The sequence below is a fragment of the Centruroides sculpturatus genome, unplaced genomic scaffold (genome assembly GCF_000671375.1).
Source record: "Centruroides sculpturatus isolate CEXI.00-Female unplaced genomic scaffold, Cexi_2.0 scaffold566, whole genome shotgun sequence".
NCBI lineage: Eukaryota > Metazoa > Arthropoda > Arachnida > Scorpiones > Buthidae > Centruroides > Centruroides sculpturatus.
Genome location: NW_019384873.1, coordinates 287,087 through 308,211, shown reverse-complemented (window position 1 = coordinate 308,211; position 21,125 = coordinate 287,087). Strand labels below are relative to the sequence as shown.

Below are 21,125 nucleotides of genomic sequence, written 5' to 3'. Positions count from 1 at the left end.
TGCTACTCGTACATTGATGAATAAATATACTATGTGTATCAGTGTGCAATCCTGTAATTTCATTCTTTATGTGTTATTCTACTTATCTGAATCACATGCAGAATGAACTAATTCGGATAATCGGAATTATACTGTATTATAGTTTTCTATAATACAGTAGTTCTAGTTCTGTATTATATTCTACTGTATTATAAGTTTTTATTAATGATATTAAAAATCTTTGAAATTTTTTAAATCTTAGAGATTTAATTTTTTAAATTTTAGACATTTAAAAAATTTCAAAGATTTTATTCAATATTATCATTAATAAAACATTAAACATATTAGGATATACATAATACAGAGTAATTTGTTGAAAAATCCAAAATATGTATTGTATTGTATATTTATTTTATTTATGTACATGTATAAACATACAAAACTTATAAAATGATTTTGTTCTAAAATCTTGTTCCGAAAGTGCTTCTAGATGCTTTTTGATTGCTGTTATCGTCGTGGGATTTGATGGTAAGTGTCATTTTTGGACCGGTTTTCCATTGTGCTTCCGTCTCGTCGATAACCGTCGCTTCCACCGTGACTAAATGTAATCCGGGTACAGAAAATGCTAACAAAAACTGAGCTTGAAAATAATCGTTGTGGGGTGTGACCGTTTGTGTCATAGAATTATTTGTTTCTTGGGTCACCTGCAAGTGAAACCAAAAATTATTCATCTAAAATTTACGTAAACTATAATTATATAGTTTATTTCAATATCTATTAAGGTCGTCAAATAAAACTTAAAAAATAAAATTTATTAAATATTTAATCATGGATATTAAATAAGTGAAACATATTAAAACATATTTAATTATTATAAGATTGTTTAAATTTAAAAAAAAAATGTGAGCTTTAAAACTTCTATATATCAAAAGTAAATTTGTATATATTGTATTGCAGTGTTTCCCAAACTTTCGACATCTGTGTACCCCTTCTATAATTTTCGTAATGCTGAGTACCCGTCGTCAAAAAAAAAAAATTTGCATATACTTTAATAACAATCAAAATATATTTATTTTTTCCTTTTTTAGTACATAAACAAAATAATAATAAACAAAAGTTATATTATAAATAAACAATTTTATCCTTCTCATTGATCCTAATAAATTTTATGTTGAGATGACAGTTCATCATAATTTGTCCTAGATATAGGTACCAAATTATCGTTTATATAATATTGTTCCTAGATACAGTGATATGGACTTTAGGTCTCATTTTCGTGTTTCTAGAAGCACTATCGAAGTAACTCTCTGCTAAGAATTGTTAGTTGTAGTAACTATCTACAGAAAAATTGCTTTATTCGGCATTTTTAGCTTTTTATTAATACTAAAACACATAACAAACTTTTCTTATTAGAAAAATCGCACAAAAGCTAAAAATACACATGTGCGTGCTGTAACAGTTCAATGTGTAGATACTGGAGGTTTTTGTGTGACACTTGTCTGGGCCATAGGGTGGAGGAATGCACAGAATTACAGTGCCCGGCAAAACAACTAACAGGTAATGAAGTTTTTTTTTTATTATTTTTCTATGTTTGTAATCAAAAAGAAGTAAACTGCTTGTTGCACCAGGCGCAGCCAAAGCATGGTGCAGCATGTACCCCACTAAACTCTTCCCATACCCCTGGGGGTACATATACCACACTTTGGGAAACACTGTTGTATTGGATAAGATTGCAATTATAAATTAATAGAATTAACATAGTTTTGTATTATTAATACTAACATACAAGTATTTATTATAATACCAGAAGACAACTATAATAAATTCCAGCAGAAATAAATATTTAATGCAACTGATAAACATTTTTGGCCTCAAATCAAATAACATAAACTGATAAAATTCATAACACCTAAACATTCTAATGTCAAACATCAAACTCTATGGGTTTGTCATCTGACCCAAAGTTGCCCTATTAACGTGGCAGAAAACATTAGTCAATTGTGTTAAACATTTCGGCTGGAATTTATTTCAGTTGTTTTCTTGTCTTGAGTGTTATACAAGTTTATGAAGAGTGTCTAAATACAATATTTACACTGTCTGTTCTATTGTTCAAACTTGAAATAAATTAAATGCATGAACATTTTAAAAAAATTATGCAAAACTAGAAATTTTAGTCTCATATTTTACTACATGTTTTTATCTATCTTGTTATATTTTACTATAAAACAAGGCAACTTTTTCTTTTGGATTAAATTTTTAAGTGTCAAGAAGCTGTAGTTTTAATACATAATAAATTCCACTGTATAAATATATTTACATTGAACTATGATAAGTCAAAGCCATTTGCATTCCCAGTTAGTCTGGTATACGGATTTACATGTTAATTTGAGTTTATAAGTCAAAATTGTTGTACTTTTACTTGAACATAGTTTAACCTCCAATTTTTTTTTTTGACAGATACTTCCTGCTTGCTAGTTATTGAACCTATGTGTAAATAATTTAATTATGTTTTAAAATTAATCTTTTTAACATGTGATAGTAGAGAGGTTGAGGCGCACGTTTTAAACATGTAAACGTGTACGTGTACGTTCGGCGCCGCTTTCCCGTAAGCCTAAAAGTTTGACAATGGTGTTTGGATAGTCGGTGGAATCACGCTCGACATTTCAAACACCATCGTCAAACTTTTAGGCTTACGGGAAAGCGGCGCCGAACGTCACACGTACACGTTTACACGTTTAAAACGTGCGCCTCAACCTCTCTATTCAAATACAACTGAAGTTTAAATGTAGCAATCACTATTGGTTATTCAGTTGGTTTCAATTCAAACATTAGTTACTTGAAATGTAATTGTATTCATCAGATCAAGTATATAATCCATTATATTCTTACAAAACACTGTATTATTTTACCATTTGGTTACTGAAGATGCCAACCACTATACACCATTAAAAAAAGAAGCAAATATACTTTAATATTATATACTTCACTCTTATAGAAATGCAAATTGTAAATATGACAGCAAAAAGAAAGCAAAATAAACGTTCAATTTCAACAAAACTTGCTGCCATCTGAGAAGAAGAGAAGCAAAATAATTTGAAATGTCAGCCTCAACATTATCCACATGGTTAAAAACAGTGACAAAATGAAAACTGCAAAATCTGGCTAAAAGTAAACAACAGTTCATAGTGAGGAAGAAGAATTTTAGCAAGAGTGGCTCTATAATAGAAGTAATAACATGCTAATAAGTGGATCACTGCTAAGAGAAAAAAGGATATCAAATTTCAAGTACTCAGTCAGTTACAGCAATTCAAAGAACAGTTTTCCATTTACTTTTGCTCCATTGTTGGAAAATCAGGTTTGGTAAACATTCAGGCAGCACAAGAATGGTTGGAGATGATGAGATCAACCTTTGAGGCATATACTGAAAACAATATTTTTAATGCAGATGAGACAGAACTGTTGTAAATACAAGGAAAATCATGCTATGGCAGAAAACAAAATAAGGGAAGGTAACAGAAGCAAAAATTATTTCCACTGCTTATAGCAAAATTCATGATCCAAAATGGATGAAACTTGTTACAATAACTAAATCAATACCTGATCACTCACTGAGAGATTTATTATTAAAACAAACGTTTTCAATTCAGTTTGCAATTTGTTTGCAAAAGCCTGGAAGTTTGCAATTAAAAACTTAAAATAAGAGCAGGAACTTTAATAATATTTGTAGTAAAAACTCTGTATAGTTGTAAGCAATATTAATATTTAGTATTAACACTTTGTTTGTTATATTTGACTATTATATTTTATTTTTAATATTAGCAGCATTTGTATTAATTTTATTATTTACAAACATTAGTTGGCTATTACCGTGTTTCCCCGAAAATAAGACAGTGTCTTATATTAATTTTTGCTCTCAAAGATGTGCTACGTCTAATTTTCAAATGATGTCTTATTTTTCCATGAAGAAGAATTCATATTTATTGTTGAACAAAAAAATTCCCAAGTCTAACTTAGACAAGAGTGACATATATCCGGTCGTGTGGAACTGAACTTAAATAAAACCGAAGTCACGAACCGAAGTGAAATTACAAAGTTTCTGTGCTAGAGTGGACTTCCCACTCTCGCTTCAACTTAACCTTTTCATAGCATTGACATCGGGCTCGACGACCAATTAGTGCTTACTGAACCATAGCATTATGCAAATGTAATGTGGCGTGATTTCTGGCTGACCAATTAGCAATCACCAGCCGTAACGTTATGCAAATCTGTGATTCCCAAGCCGCAGTCTTGTGATTGTCTGCTGACTAATCAGTGGCTGTACTTTCAAAAAGCCAACGGCCACTTTCAATCATTTGTCGATGACCGTTACGACTAAAAAAAAACTTTCCTAGGTCTTACTTTCGGGGGATGCCTTATATTTCGCAATTCAGCAAAACCTCTGCTAAGTCGTATTTTCAGAGGATGTCTTATTTTCGGGGAAACACAGCAATAGCATATATGTTATCAGTTATTAATATTTATATTTTGTATTTTGAACTTGTTGTTCTATTTTTGAAGTGTTCCAATTAACCTGAGGATGATCTATTGATTGGATTGAAAACGTTTGTTTTAATAATAAATCTCTCAGTGAGTGATCAGGTGTTGATTTAGTTATTATTTTCTGCTGAGTACGCTTCGGTTGTTTATACTTGTTACAATTTGAGGTGTTTGTCAATTGCCTTGCAAATAAATGAAGCCTATTTATGATGTATAAATGTACAGGTGTTCAAAAATTATCTGTACAACTTCTGTCTTTAATAGTAGACATTCAACCAAATCTAAAAATTCGCATGTGTCATATTACAGAGAAACTTATTAAGTTTTTCTGTATAAAGATTTTTATTTTGGTTGTGGAGGTGTAATTCATTGGCTAGCTAGATCTCCCAACATCAAACCTTCTGATTTCTTTCTTTGGGGATTTGTCAAAGATCTTATGACAATATGCAGACAATTTAAAAGCACAAATCACAGCTGGTATTGAATTGATTAAGAAATGTTGCAGCATACATGGAGTAGTGACCAGATATTTTGTGACTCATTAATAGTGCACATATCAAATGTTTGTAACATTGTTGCTTTAATGAAAAAACTTTGGAAACTACAGCTAAAAATTCTTGTTCAATAATCCATGTGCAATCATAAATTTTATTAAAGGATAAAGTTAAACAGATAATTTTCAGACCCTGTATAATATGAATAATGTAAATTCATGAATGACAGAATAAATTTTTTTATGAATTACTGAAATGCTGCAATGAAAAACGGCAGCTCAAAACAGGAACATTTTGCTTTCAATTAAATAGTGTTTCTTCTCATAATATTGGCTTGAATTTGCTAAATAGAATGTTCTTCCTCCCACCAGACCCAATAAGCATCTTATAGTCTCTGGATCAATACATAATAGCATTTTTAAAAAGTTACAGACAACAGCTTGTACATTTTTTGGTACAAGAGATTCCAAATAATGTTCTCTTGAAGGACAAAGAAATGGACTGTCTTGGATGCAATGCACAACTGTGTGATGGTATAAAATGATATTTTATCTATTACAATACACAATTGTTTTTCAAAGGCCAGTTTTGTTTACTAAAATTGTGGAAGTGTTAATGGAGAATCAATGCACAACTGCATGTAGGAAAAAGTATTTAAGCAGACATATTTATATAGTTTATCACTTCAAAGTAATATTTTATGAATACTTCAATGTATAGCTTATCTTCTTAGTTTAATACTTTGTATCAGTAATGCAAATTTACAATACCTAGATGTAACCAGTTGTTCTTATCATTTTTTCATTACTCAGATAGGTTATTTACTGTTTCCAAACATATTAATAAATATATATTATAGAGTATGGAATATGCAATTCTTTAGCAATTACTGACAAACTTAATGGTAGCACCAAGTTTGAGGTTTGCTTCAAAACTTCAAACTCTGAATTTTTTGGATTGGATAAAAGAACAAAACAGTTTAAATTTTACAATAATTCAAAGCACTTCATTCACAAAAACAGAAAAGAACCTTCTGAAGGTAAAATGTTTAGTATATTGAAGAACATTTAGAGCATTAGAAGAAATTAAATTATTCTTTAAAAATTAGACTGTTGTCAATATTCAATTTATATTTTAATAACATATAAACTTACTTTAATATCTGAAGTTGCTATTGATCTCGACTGAAGGACAGAAGAAACAAACAGAGTAACTTTTGAAACCTTGCGATAAAGTCCCGGTTGTGTTCCATGCTGAACTACTCCTTCCACTTTAATTGCCAAATGTGCAGTATTTAAAATATAAATTGGATCTCCAGCTACTTTAGGTTGAGGAGATATGGCTAGCTAAAAAGTAATTTATTTATATCAGTTTAAACTTATCCAAAGATCCAAAATTATCAGAATAAAAATTATATGTAAATTTATTTAACTTTAATCTGATAAACTTACTTTGATACTAGTAGATTGAAGAGTTTGGAAAAATAAACGAGGCAAACACAGAGGAACAAGAGCTAACTCGTGGCTTACACGTAAAAGATTATCAATTTCCTAAAAAGATTTTAAAATTAAATTACTCATAAGTATTTGAAATTTTTTTTTTTATTCACTTTAACATTTTAAATAATTATTACCTTTCTGCCAATAATTCTATAATCTCCTTGAAAACCAATCTCTCTTATATAAACAGAAGAACGGCGACAAGCATCTAAAATTTTTTGGTTTTCTAAGGTTTGTTGAGTGCATTCTATATTTAAAATATCTTCATTTGTTAAGCCAGTTGATAAACTGTTAAATTTTTTAAAAAGATGTTTGTTTTATCAAATCTGATATTATGATAAAAACTATAAATTTGACTGTCTTAGTAATATAAAAAAAATATTATTAAAAGTATAAAATAATTAAACTGATATTTAATAAACCATTTAATATATATCTATAAGAAGATTAATACTCTTGTTTTTTCTGGAAAAGAGAGAGAGAGAGAGCAGTCTTCATAAGCATAAACTTTAACATAACTATTTCTTTATAAATTCTTCTAAAATGACAACTATATCTGTCAATATATGACACAAAAATCATCACAAACAATATGCAATAAAAGCAGTTGTAAACAAGAAATATATATAAAAAAAACAAAAAATGTTGTTGAGAGAATATGAAAATTGATTAAGAGAAACAAAAATAACTTTTGCTTTATAAAATAGTGATAAAATAGAAAACAAGATATTAACAATCTTCATCTTGTACATATCTTATTGCTATGATTTACTTTTTCAAATAATTAAATGTATTAAGTTAATTAATAAACAAAATTAAATCTTTAACAGTATAGAAATAGTTATACATACAAACATGAAATGTATTTCAGAGGTCTTTGTTTTGCTTCAAACTATCCCTTTAACTTAATACAACAGTATCAGATTCCAAAAATAATGTACAGAAAATATTAAATAGAAAAAAACTAATTATTATAACTTATAGCGGATAAGTATTAATATTAATCCTACTGTAATTTTGACTGAACTAAAATAGCTACACTTTAAAATGTAGCTTTGATGTGCTAATAAGATTTAAACAAATTACACTGAAAATAGTAATATTCATGGAGAAGAAAATTCATCATAGCAGGAAAGATAAGTAAAAAGTATTATGCAATACATTTTGTTGATATGGACTTCCAATATGAACAATTTTGGATAATGCGTATTAAAAAATCACAAGATATGAACAAGATGGTGAAGATTATCAGTATCTTAATTATTTGTATTATTTCTAGAATTATACACACTGTAAGCATTAGACTTATTTAAAAAAGTTTATAAACAGTTTTTACCACTAGCAATATCATGAGTAAATTATTCCACTTGGATAAACCATATTGTTTTGAAAAATAACAAAGCTCTACATAAGCTGTTTAAGATTACTTTATTTGATTATCATTAAAATATTTTTGATGTAGTAAAATAATTTTGCTATGAGAGGGGTGTGTCACAACTATTGTGGTTAGTGCTTTTCACATTGAGCTTAAATGATAAGAAGAAAATCAGTAAGCCATTGATTTACAAACCCACTTAAATTAATAAAGGCAAAAGTATTACTTTAATATTAATTATTTCATAGATTAGGTATCACTCTGTCAATTATAGTCCTATGCAACATTTACCAGTAAAATGTGGAAGACCAACAAGTTAAACTAAATCATGTAACAGAAAGGACCAACCCAGCCAATACCAAACTAATAACAAATTTCAATTTGCCTACAGATAATGACTCACAAGGATCATCTACAGCTGCTACTAACTCTTGAAGAGAAAAAGATCTACAGAGCCCACAAAAACTATCAGGTGAGCAAAAACTTTTATGTTCTACTTCATTAACAAATTCGAGTGAACCGACAAACACTTCAATTAAAGATTTAATTAACACTTCTAGACTGTTTAACCAAATTCATTTGTGAGAACCTGGAGTTAAAAAGGGATATTTTAATGTTTTAAATAAAGTTAATATTTTTAAGTGTAATTTTAAATCAAGATGATAGAAAAATTATCTATCTTTGTTAAAGGAAGTACTTCCTCTGAATCATAGAGAGAAGCAATGTAGTTCTTTCAAAAACTGATAGTTGAGTTTGATGCCTCACTTGACTATTGGCCAAAAAATGCCTGACTTCCTCCTCAAGTCAGAAATATGGCATGATATTCAAACTATACCATTGGTGGACCAATGAGTATATAAGGTGAAGAGTCAGCTTCAAACAGGGTTTTCATCATGCTTTAGTTACCCTTTAGACACATGCTTAAGTCATGCATTAGCCATAATTCTTGCTCTTATTTGACGCCCTTGCCAAGTGCCGAATCGTCGATTTAACAAAATCCCTACTCTCCATCTCTAAATGTTGTTAATGTTCTCAACACCTTCATCATCTTGAATGTATGTAAACAGGTAACAAATTGATAATTATTGTAAACTCTCTCTAATCAAAAAATATCAAGTTATTTAATAGTTTAGAGGTTAGATTGTAGAACCTCTCCATTTATTTTTGTATAGTTATTTCTTTGATTAGTTCATTTAAGTTTATCGTTATTTAATGTTTAAATAAATAATTCTCATTATAATCAAATCTGTCTAAGTGCCAAACTCGATTGTCTTTCCCATGGAAACCTGCTAAGTATACCCTCCTAAGTTCTGGTCATTCTTGAAAGTATTTTGGACCACTTGGAAATTGATTTAATTCAACTGCAAGTTAGGATGAGAATTAGTTTAACTGGTGTCAGGACCTTGACAAGAGGAAGGATTTTAACAATCTTTTCCCAATATCATTCTTTATTAATCCTGTAGTGAGCGAGGGTAAACCTGGAACCCCCCAATCTCACACTTTCTATAAAAGACGACCTTGACTTGATACATGAATGTATTTGAGAATCTAATGAACAATTTCAAAAAATGGAAAAGGAATTCATGCAATTTAAAATGGACTCTCTTATTAATAGTTTTCATCAAAATAATTTAATTTTATATGACTACTCCCCTTCAAAAAATATTTCTAAATTAGAAATTCAAAATTTTATGATGCAAACTCTGGGCCTAGAGTCAATGGAGGACAATCTGGATATAGTTCAATTAACCAAGACAACCAACTCAATCATAAGACTTACATTTAAAAGTAATCAAGTTCGGGATCAATTTTTTACTGCCTTTATTAAGAAAAAACAACAAAATGAAAAAACAAAATCAACGAATTAAACTACATAATGATTTTATGCTGATAGGTCAGGACAAAGCAGTTGGTTAATGTGAAGATACCCTACCTCCTACCAAAGCATTCAAGCTGATAAACAATCAACCACAGAATGCTTTCTCAAGAATAGTAACTACAAAAAAATCAAATGCTCTCAGTACTAAACTGGAATTGCCAGAGTCTAAAAAAACAAAATATTGTATAATTCCTTCCAATTTAATCTTAAAACAGATATTGTTGCTTTAATGAAACATGAATAATCTTGGAATTGTTTTAAAAATCAAACATTTAAATATGTCTGATTTGATTTAAAGACTATTTAATAGAAAGCATTCTGGCCTGGAAGTCAACAGGCCCAGGTCAACCAAAAGGAGGCATATGTATCCTAATAAAAAAGAATTTATACAAAATTTTTCAAATTAACAAATCGAATAACTTTATAATGCTTTTAATTTTAGTGATTAACACAGAATTTGAGAATCTAAGGAAACTCATTATTTTGTTGGTTGCTTATAATCCTCCAGATTATTTATATATACTAAAAGGAGTTTTTAAATCAATATAGTCATGGCAGCCTATCACACTGTAGGCCCTTTTATTGGAGGACTTTCATTCATTTCAGCTATACAAGAGTTATTCTTATTGTAATGGTCCAAACAACAAACTAATACAAAATATTTGATACTCAAAAGACATACACACCAACAGACTAGGCCAAAATTTAATAAACTCAACAATAGATCATGAAATGTTTATATGGCCATTTAATAAGTACATGACTGTAGATTTCCCATTGCATTATGCAGGTGTATTCAGTAGGACAATCAACTTTACAATATGCACTGAGTTCCTGTTGGATTTGTGTATGGAATTTACTATAACAACTTATGATGCCTCTGATCATTTTTCTTTGATAGCAAAATTCCTTATGTATACTCAAAAAAAGATAAATAACCTTAATAATAGTTACCAAAAGAGAAACTGATTTTTAAGATATTTCAGCAAAATAGAGAACCAATTTAATCACCTTCCTGAAATAAATGGTTCTGTGGTGAAATTTATATAGTCATGGGATAATTAATGAATGAATATATACAAATAAAGAATGAAGCATAAATTTCTCATAAGTTCTAGAAACCTGGTTTGATTTTGTTTGCTACAAGATGAAATTATTAAAACAGCAAAACCTAAAATTATTCAGAAAGGACTCAAATGATACTATTTTATGAATTATATGAAAGTTAAACAAACTTATAGTACTGCTTAAAGCCAAAAAGAAAAGACATTTCAGAAATCTGAAATCTACTTTGATCAATGAGTGTAGGAACAGTAAATTATTCTGGACAACAATATGTAAATTTCATTTTAAAATAATTTTGGCAATAGTTCTTCAGTTAGAAGTTTTTCCTTGTGTCAAAGTTAATATCAGCATTTTCCCATAATTACACCTATCCAACCATTCTTAATTAATGCTGCTACCCATAACAACCATTTGGACTCATTCGATCAACAACATAAGGAAGTAGTTTAAGAAATTTGGTTGGAATATTATCTCTACCAGGCGATGATTTGATTTGTGTCTTGTAGCTCTTCTAATGTGATTTTAAATCACATTAGAAGAGCTACAAGACACGAATCAAATCATCGCCTGGTAGAGATAATATTCCAACCAAATTTCTTAAACTACTTCCTTATTTGCAAGAAAGGAGCTACAGTAGAGCATTGTTTATCCGAAAGCTGATAAACCAAAACATCGGTTAACCAAAAGCGTTCCAGTCGGACTGTATCGTGCTGAATTGAACATTTTTGATACTAGATTAACTTCCGAAATATAATTTTTTTGTTTATATTTTTCAATATATTTATTTCGCTTGTACAAAATAAAGAAATAATTTTTAACGATACAATAGTCATGATTATTATTTTTAAAAATTTACGTTAGGCTTAACATTGATGAAAATTCAATGCAAAGAGACATGCAACAGAGAAAAATTTCAACATGGGATAGGTTAATATATTTTTTCGTACATAATCATTTATCCGAAAAATAAGTTATCCGAACAACCCCATAAATTGATTTGGATAAACGATGCTCTACTGTACTAGATTTATTTAATTCAATGTATGATGCAACCTCATACCCAATTTCATGGAACTCAGTCTGGCTTGTTATGTTATTCAAAAGGGGAAATAAATTATCCCCTAATAATTACAGACTAGTAGCTCTTCTTTCAACTCAGAAAATGCTTTATGGTAATAATGACAAAAAAATTTCAGCAATGGACAATGAGCATAGAATCAAAATTTCAATATACATATACAAGAAGTAGAAGTACAAAATCAGCAACTTTTTTGTTACTAGCAAGGTTGAGGCCGAAGTTTTAAACACAAAAACCTGAACGTCCGATGTACACATTTTCGCGTTTAAAACTTTGGCCTCAACTTCACTATTGTTGTTAATACAATTACATCTAACTACAAAGCATAGAAAATTATACACAGCTTTCATAAACATTCAGAAAGCCTTTGATAGTATAGTGACATTCTAAAAACCTTCAAAAAGCTTTACTAGTGTACAACTTAAGAGCTAGGGGAGCAGGAGAAAAATTTTCTTCATTAGTATCAAAATTATTCTCGGAATATAATATAAAAATTATACAAGGAAATAACTTATCCCCTTCCTTCGAGGTGATCCACCCTTGCCATATTTATTTAATTATTATTTAATTTGAATTGATCAACTTAACAGTAATATTCATTATATTCTATTTGTGGACGATTTAACTATTGTGACACCAACCAAAGTTTCCTTGCAGAAAAAAGTTAATCAGTTAAATTCATATCTCAAATTATTTCACCTAACAATAAATCCTAACAAAACAATAACAGTAAAANCAACCCCATAAATTGATTTGGATAAACGATGCTCTACTGTACTAGATTTATTTAATTCAATGTATGATGCAACCTCATACCCAATTTCATGGAACTCAGTCTGGCTTGTTATGTTATTCAAAAGGGGAAATAAATTATCCCCTAATAATTACAGACTAGTAGCTCTTCTTTCAACTCAGAAAATGCTTTATGGTAATAATGACAAAAAAAATTTCAGCAATGGACAATGAGCATAGAATCAAAATTTCAATATACATATACAAGAAGTAGAAGTACAAAATCAGCAACTTTTTTGTTACTAGCAAGGTTGAGGCCGAAGTTTTAAACACAAAAACCTGAACGTCCGATGTACACATTTTCGCGTTTAAAACTTTGGCCTCAACTTCACTATTGTTGTTAATACAATTACATCTAACTACAAAGCATAGAAAATTATACACAGCTTTCATAAACATTCAGAAAGCCTTTGATAGTATAGTGACATTCTAAAAACCTTCAAAAAGCTTTACTAGTGTACAACTTAAGAGCTAGGGGAGCAGGAGAAAAATTTTCTTCATTAGTATCAAAATTATTCTCGGAATATAATATAAAAATTATACAAGGAAATAACTTATCCCCTTCCTTCGAGGTGATCCACCCTTGCCATATTTATTTAATTATTATTTAATTTGAATTGATCAACTTAACAGTAATATTCATTATATTCTATTTGTGGACGATTTAACTATTGTGACACCAACCAAAGTTTCCTTGCAGAAAAAAGTTAATCAGTTAAATTCATATCTCAAATTATTTCACCTAACAATAAATCCTAACAAAACAAAGATAGTTATTTTCCACAATAATAGTAAAGTATCACAAAAAAAATCTAAAATTTAGCTTGACAATACACCTCTCCAAAAATTTTAAAAAATTAACTATTTAGGAGTGACCTTTGACTGGAATATTAGTTTTAAATAACATGTTTCAAAATTATTGATAAATAATCAGGTGAAGATAGCAATTGATAACCTGCTATATTTATGTTCGACTTTAAAAATATCGAATCCACACTTACGTAATAAATTATACAAGTTGTTGATAAATCCAATTATTATGCAAGCCCAGTCTAGGATTGACTATTTATACAGATTGGAGCAATTTTATGTTTATTTTCTTTGAAGATTACTTCAATTAGAAAGAACATATTGGTTATGCCATCCATCATGAAACCAATTGTATTTGGTTTTTCCTTTCTTTTTAAAATGAATAATAAATTCTACTACCAATTAAAATTCAAGAGTAATGATAATATATCTTTTCTGCATCAAAAAATAATTAAGTGAAGTAGAAAATTAAAGTCTACCCAACTATGGCAAACTAAATTTAATAAAATCTTACCATCATTCATACAACTTAACAGAAAATCTATTTATTTATTGGTTTTCAGGTACACAGTATTGTTGGTGTGGTTCAAAAGACTTTTCAGTGTCTCACCTGCTACAGGATTGTGAAGGACTTTCGGATATACGTGAAACATAAAGTATACCATAGATGTTCCAGTGCAGTGCACCTCAAAATTTTAGAATCATTCTAAATAATCTTAAAAAAAATTATCTCTACAATTTATATAATTGCCTTTAATACTGATGAAGTAATGTATAAGCTTTCATAACTTTACATTTGTAATGTAGTGTTGTTGCAAGAAATAATATAAATAATTCAGACAACCAAAATAAGTTATTTGAGACAGAATTATAAAACCTATACACTTCCTTTCGATAAATTTATTGGATTAATTGTGATAAAAAAATTGTTGAAAAAGTCCAAGAATATGTTATAAAGTAATTAATGTAGGTGTATTGAATGTTACTTAAAATATGTAACTGTACATTATCTATGTAACAAAATTTTTCCTCTTTGCTAATAAAGATTTGTTTGCATAGCAAAATTATCAATCACAGTGTTTAGTTTCTGCACAGCAAGAAATAATTTTGTGATGAAACTATAGTATAGAACAACATTAAATCTACTATCTATTATCATCATCGGTAAAACATTATTTAAATTTAAAAATACCAATATCAATAATAATAGAAAAGTTTCTGTAAAAACAATAATACTATACCTTAATCCATGATTATGTTGAACTAATCTTTCTATTGCTTGAGCAGATAAAAGACAACTTTGTTGCAATCTGATTTAAAATGTTAAAAATAAATAAGCCTTTATATGAAATTATTAATTTAAACTGGATTTTCAGAAATAAAAACAAAATTAATTTCTCAATCACAAATACAAAAAATATAAATTTTAAATTGTTTCACATTTTACTTAATTGTTAAAATCAAAATAATTATTTTAATAAATATATAAGATATACAGGGTGATTCAGTTGTGGCATTCAGTAGTTTTTCTTGGAAATCATTAGAGATAGGAACATGGGTATAATCAATATGAGGGATAATTTTGGTGACCTTGCATGACCTTGAAAATCAATAGTTTTGAAATACAAAACAAAATAGAGTAATTTTACATTTTAAGAGGTGCTTTTGACCCATTATATGGATATTGTGTAACAAAATAAATACACACCTTTTATATGTCACACTTTCTTAAACCTAATGGTTTTCAAGTTATTGACCAATTTCTTCTAAAAATCTAATTTCTTCTTTTATGAAAGTTTCTATGTTGGAAACTAAGTTTATCCATTTTCATTCTTTATCTTATTGTATCAGATAATTGAACAAGCAGGCTTTGAATAAATTGAATTCTTTGCTACTTTTTCAAAGGCATGAAGGAGTGTCTTTTTTTGGAATGATCTTTTTCATTTTTGTGTATTTACTTGTTTTCTCTATTTCATTAAAATGGATTATTCAAATGGAGAAGCATTTGATATGTCAATGGATTTAGGTGCATTTCACCAAAATTACTCACAGACTGTAAATCTTTATGCCCGTCTTCATGAAGACCAATTAAATTAAAGAAATGGTTTACTTTCAGCATCTTTCTACAAAAAAACATAATCAGAACTCAGGAAAGTTCTCATAAAATTAATAGATTTAAATTATGAAATGTATTAAATGCCTTTCCTAGAAGAATAAATTGCTGTATACACCAAGAAGGTAGACATTTTCAGTATCTAATTTAAGTAAATTTTGAAATGTACTTTCATTGGGCTGCAATTTGAAAAAATTGTAGATCTATAAATTCCCACTGTCGTCCACCTGTCTTTCCTTAATCTCTAGAATGGAGTTAGATAAATGAAAGACAAGACCAGATATGGAGACCTTAGGGGTGGAGTGACCTTTGACTGGAATATTAGTTTTAAATAACATGTTTCAAAATTATTGATAAATAATCAGGTGAAGATAGCAATTGATAACCTGCTATATTTATGTTCGACTTTAAAAATATCAAATCCACACTTACGTAATAAATTATACAAGTTGTTGATAAATCCAATTATTATGCAAGCCCAGTCTAGGATTGACTATTTATACAGATTGGAGCAATTTTATGTTTATTTTCTTTGAAGATTACTTCAATTAGAAAGAACATATTGGTTATGCCATCCATCATGAAACCAATTGTATTTGGTTTTTCCTTTCTTTTTAAAATGAATAATAAATTCTACTACCAATTAAAATTCAAGAGTAATGATAATATATCTTTTCTGCATCAAAAAATAATTAAGTGAAGTAGAAAATTAAAGTCTACCCAACTATGGCAAACTAAATTTAATAAAATCTTACCATCATTCATACAACTTAACAGAAAATCTATTTATTTATTGGTTTTCAGGTACACAGTATTGTTGGTGTGGTTCAAAAGACTTTTCAGTGTCTCACCTGCTACAGGATTGTGAAGGACTTTCGGATATACGTGAAACATAAAGTATACCATAGATGTTCCAGTGCAGTGCACCTCAAAATTTTAGAATCATTCTAAATAATCTTAAAAAAAATTATCTCTACAATTTATATAATTGCCTTTAATACTGATGAAGTAATGTATAAGCTTTCATAACTTTACATTTGTAATGTAGTGTTGTTGCAAGAAATAATATAAATAATTCAGACAACCAAAATAAGTTATTTGAGACAGAATTATAAAACCTATACACTTCCTTTCGATAAATTTATTGGATTAATTGTGATAAAAAAATTGTTGAAAAAGTCCAAGAATATGTTATAAAGTAATTAATGTAGGTGTATTGAATGTTACTTAAAATATGTAACTGTACATTATCTATGTAACAAAATTTTTCCTCTTTGCTAATAAAGATTTGTTTGCATAGCAAAATTATCAATCACAGTGTTTAGTTTCTGCACAGCAAGAAATAATTTTGTGATGAAACTATAGTATAGAACAACATTAAATCTACTATCTATTATCATCATCGGTAAAACATTATTTAAATTTAAAAATACCAATATCAATAATAATAGAAAAGTTTCTGTAAAAACAATAATACTATACCTTAATCCATGATTATGTTGAACTAATCTTTCTATTGCTTGAGCAGATAAAAGACAACTTTGTTGCAATCTGATTTAAAATGTTAAAAATAAATAAGCCTTTATATGAAATTATTAATTTAAACTGGATTTTCAGAAATAAAAACAAAATTAATTTCTCAATCACAAATACAAAAAATATAAATTTTAAATTGTTTCACATTTTACTTAATTGTTAAAATCAAAATAATTATTTTAATAAATATATAAGATATACAGGGTGATTCATTTGTGGCATTCAGTAGTTTTTCTTGGAAATCATTAGAGATAGGAACATGGGTATAATCAATATGAGGGATAATTTTGGTGACCTTGCATGACCTTGAAAATCAATAGTTTTGAAATACAAAACAAAATAGAGTAATTTTACATTTTAAGAGGTGCTTTTGACCCATTATATGGATATTGTGTAACAAAATAAATACACACCTTTTATATGTCACACTTTCTTAAACCTAATGGTTTTCAAGTTATTGACCAATTTCTTCTAAAAATCTAATTTCTTCTTTTATGAAAGTTTCTATGTTGGAAACTAAGTTTATCCATTTTCATTCTTTATCTTATTGTATCAGATAATTGAACAAGCAGGCTTTGAATAAATTGAATTCTTTGCTACTTTTTCAAAGGCATGAAGGAGTGTCTTTTTTTGGAATGATCTTTTTCATTTTTGTGTATTTACTTGTTTTCTCTATTTCATTAAAATGGATTATTCAAATGGAGAAGCATTTGATATGTCAATGGATTTAGGTGCATTTCACCAAAATTACTCACAGACTGTAAATCTTTATGCCCGTCTTCATGAAGACCAATTAAATTAAAGAAATGGTTTACTTTCAGCATCTTTCTACAAAAAAACATAATCAGAACTCAGGAAAGTTCTCATAAAATTAATAGATTTAAATTATGAAATGTATTAAATGCCTTTCCTAGAAGAATAAATTGCTGTATACACCAAGAAGGTAGACATTTTCAGTATCTAATTTAAGTAAATTTTGAAATGTACTTTCATTGGGCTGCAATTTGAAAAAATTGTAGATCTATAAATTCCCACTGTCGTCCACCTGTCTTTCCTTAATCTCTAGAATGGAGTTAGATAAATGAAAGACAAGACCAGATATGGAGACCTTAGGGGTAGGAGGCCCTGATTAAATATACACAAACTTCTGATGCAAACTGGAAGTCATGTTAATCCAATTCAAAAATTTTCTTCCAAAAGGAGTTAGATAGATGACTGACATTGCTCTGTTGTTAAAGGAAAGTATGATGTATGGGAGCAAGCCACTACTAATTTGAGGTGGAGTGCATGTATTTTAAATTATATAAATTAAAAATTGCAGCCCAGCATTGGGATGATGTCACAATAAATAATTGCTTGTTACTATCATGTTTCTATCATATAGTTTTTCTCAGAAACCATTAGCGATAAGAAGATGGGACTAATAACCAACTTTATAGAGCAGACAGGGGGACTAATTTTATAAATAAACTGATAAACTTAGTTCCCAGCATAAAAACTTTCAAGAAAAAGAGAAATCAGTTTTTTAGAAAAAAAATGGTCAATATCTTTAAAACTGTTAGATTTAAGAAAATATGACCTATTACAGAAGATATTTATTTTGTTGCATACTAATGGCTCAAAAGCACTCCTCTTATAATTTACAAAAAATTGTCTTTTGTTCTGCATCTCAAAAATGTAATTTTCAAGGTCATCCAACATCATCAAAATTACCTGTCTGCTCTATTAGTTCCATCTTCTTATCTCTAATGATCTCCAAGAAAAAACTACTGAACATCACCAGTGAATCACATTGTATATTAAGTAATTATTAATTTATTTGTATTATCAGTGAGATTAAACAATATGTTAATAAATTAAATGTTTAAATGTTCAAGTTATTTAATATAATTTAAGCATATTCTCTTCTGTAAAGAAGATTCATATTGTTTTGTCTGTGAACACAAAATATAATATGACCAGTCATAGTGTGTTTTGTGTGTTGGTTTTTATTACCATCTGAAGTGTATTTGTAGTATGGTTCCCGAGTATGTAGTAGTTTGTGTTTGTATGCAAGCTTTTGATATATTATATTTTCTATTTGGTTATGTTGATGTAAATAGTCAGTTTGTGTTAAAAGTTTGCAAGCTGATATGATGTGTTGTGTAGTTTTGTGCATGATGGAGTATTTCCTACAAATGTCACCTTAAGTGCTATGTCCTTTAAAATATGCTTTCTGTAGTTTCTAGTATTTGTGACCTGGTCTTGTATGTTAATCATAAACTATTCTATCTCTTTACAGAAGCATCTATAAGTCAGTTATATAACATATAACAGTTTGATACAGTTTTGTTAATTATCTTAGAAAGGATCACCCCGGCTAAGATAATTAGAATATCTACCATAGAGCTCCTTCTAAGCTCAGGATTGTTATATAAGGAAAGGATACATTTGGATATTGCTGAGTGTTTTGGGATCAGCATCAAATACTGACTGATAAATTACTCCATACTGTTCTGCAAGACCTCTAAATTCTTTGGCACATTTTCTTAACTAAACATACATTTGATAAATTATTACACCAATTATATTAAATATTTAAAAATTTTAATAAATAAAAACAAATGACATTACTTGAGTGACCACACGACCAGATTTTTGTAGCTCGTCTCTTGCGGCAATAGCAACTGCAGCGGCTATTGCCGGTGGAGGGGAAGTCTTAATGCATGAGGATGAATCTAATAGTTGAAGATGAGCTTGTAAAAATTCACTTCTTAGTTTTATGTATTCACATTGAAAAAGCAGAGAATGAAGAGGAGAAGTTGCTGCCTATCAAAATAAAAATTTTATGAATTATTTTATTTATTAATAATTACAAATATAGATAGTTAATTTCAAACTTATATCTGCAAAAAGTCTAATATTAGGTCTTCTGAAGTTTCTACACTTTGTAAAGTAACTGCCATCCCAAGCAGCAGATGTTGCAAACCCCAGCATTGGACTATGTGACACACCTTAGTCAAAGTGTCACATAGATGGTGACAGAAAGTGACAACACTCTTTTACAGAAGTATGAAATACTTATTCTACTAACTCAACATTTTACACTTCCAACAATCTTCATAAAATCTTTATATTTTAGTCTTGACTTCTGACATTTTATATTCATTGAATGTAAGGAAGGAGAGAATTACAAATTATCTCACCTGATTTCTTGATTGTCTATGATTGATGTGAATGTAGACTGAGGGAACTGTTGTAAAAGATTTATCAACTGATCACTTTGAGGAAAAATTACAAAAATTATAGTAATGAATTTTTGACTGGCAACTGAGTCACTTAGTCAAAATGGAATTGAAATTGTAAATTGAACCAATAAAAGGGGATTTTTTGTGTGGGTAATCAATCTTAGAATTTTATTAATGATTCCTTGTTAGATAAGAAAAAAGATGACATGATGTTGCTGTCACATCTATATATATAAAAATGAATGTATGTCTGTGTGTCCTTTATGCATTACCACACCATTTATCCAATTGCCACAAAACTTTGGGAAGTTGTTTAATATACTCCCATAAAGGTTTCTGGCATAGTACATTTATCCTATGATAGGTGGCATGCGTGTATACGAGTATTTCATATATAAAGTTGACATGAAGAGTGCATGCACATAAGTTTGCTTTATTCGAACTTTTCGTCTTAATGTTCGATTTTATGTTTGAATTTATATTTATGAATGATTCTGGAAGATCCAGCTTATTTTTCGAATTTAGTAAACCTGAAGAAGAAACCACAAAGAGTTACAAAAACATTTATTAATCACTTAGTGGTACTATGCACTGGTTAGTGGTTGCAGTTAGTCTTAATTATTGTTATCCCGGTGTGGTAAGCAGATATCTAAAAATTTTCTAATTAATCTTAGAAGAGAAGGGACATTCTTGCACTTGATAAAACGGGTAAGATCGGCTATAATCTAATAATCTTAATCTT

At 28.9% G+C, this 21,125-nt stretch overlaps 1 protein-coding gene across 1 annotated transcript in view; it reads right to left on the bottom strand.

Moving 5' to 3' along the window:
- Positions 1 to 373: 373 nt before the first annotated feature.
- LOC111630918 (integrator complex subunit 7-like) overlaps positions 374 to 21,125 on the bottom strand; it is a 57,948-nt gene continuing 37,196 nt past the window's right edge. The window contains exons 15-21 of the mRNA XM_023375077.1: positions 19,770 to 19,964; positions 19,585 to 19,688; positions 17,103 to 17,171; positions 6,643 to 6,796; positions 6,461 to 6,559; positions 6,164 to 6,355; positions 374 to 683 (exon numbers count right to left, since the gene is read on the bottom strand). Of these exons, the coding sequence (XP_023230845.1) occupies positions 441 to 683; positions 6,164 to 6,355; positions 6,461 to 6,559; positions 6,643 to 6,796; positions 17,103 to 17,171; positions 19,585 to 19,688; positions 19,770 to 19,964 (1,056 nt within the window). The 3' untranslated portion in view covers positions 374 to 440. The remainder of the gene's footprint in view (positions 684 to 6,163; positions 6,356 to 6,460; positions 6,560 to 6,642; positions 6,797 to 17,102; positions 17,172 to 19,584; positions 19,689 to 19,769; positions 19,965 to 21,125) is intronic.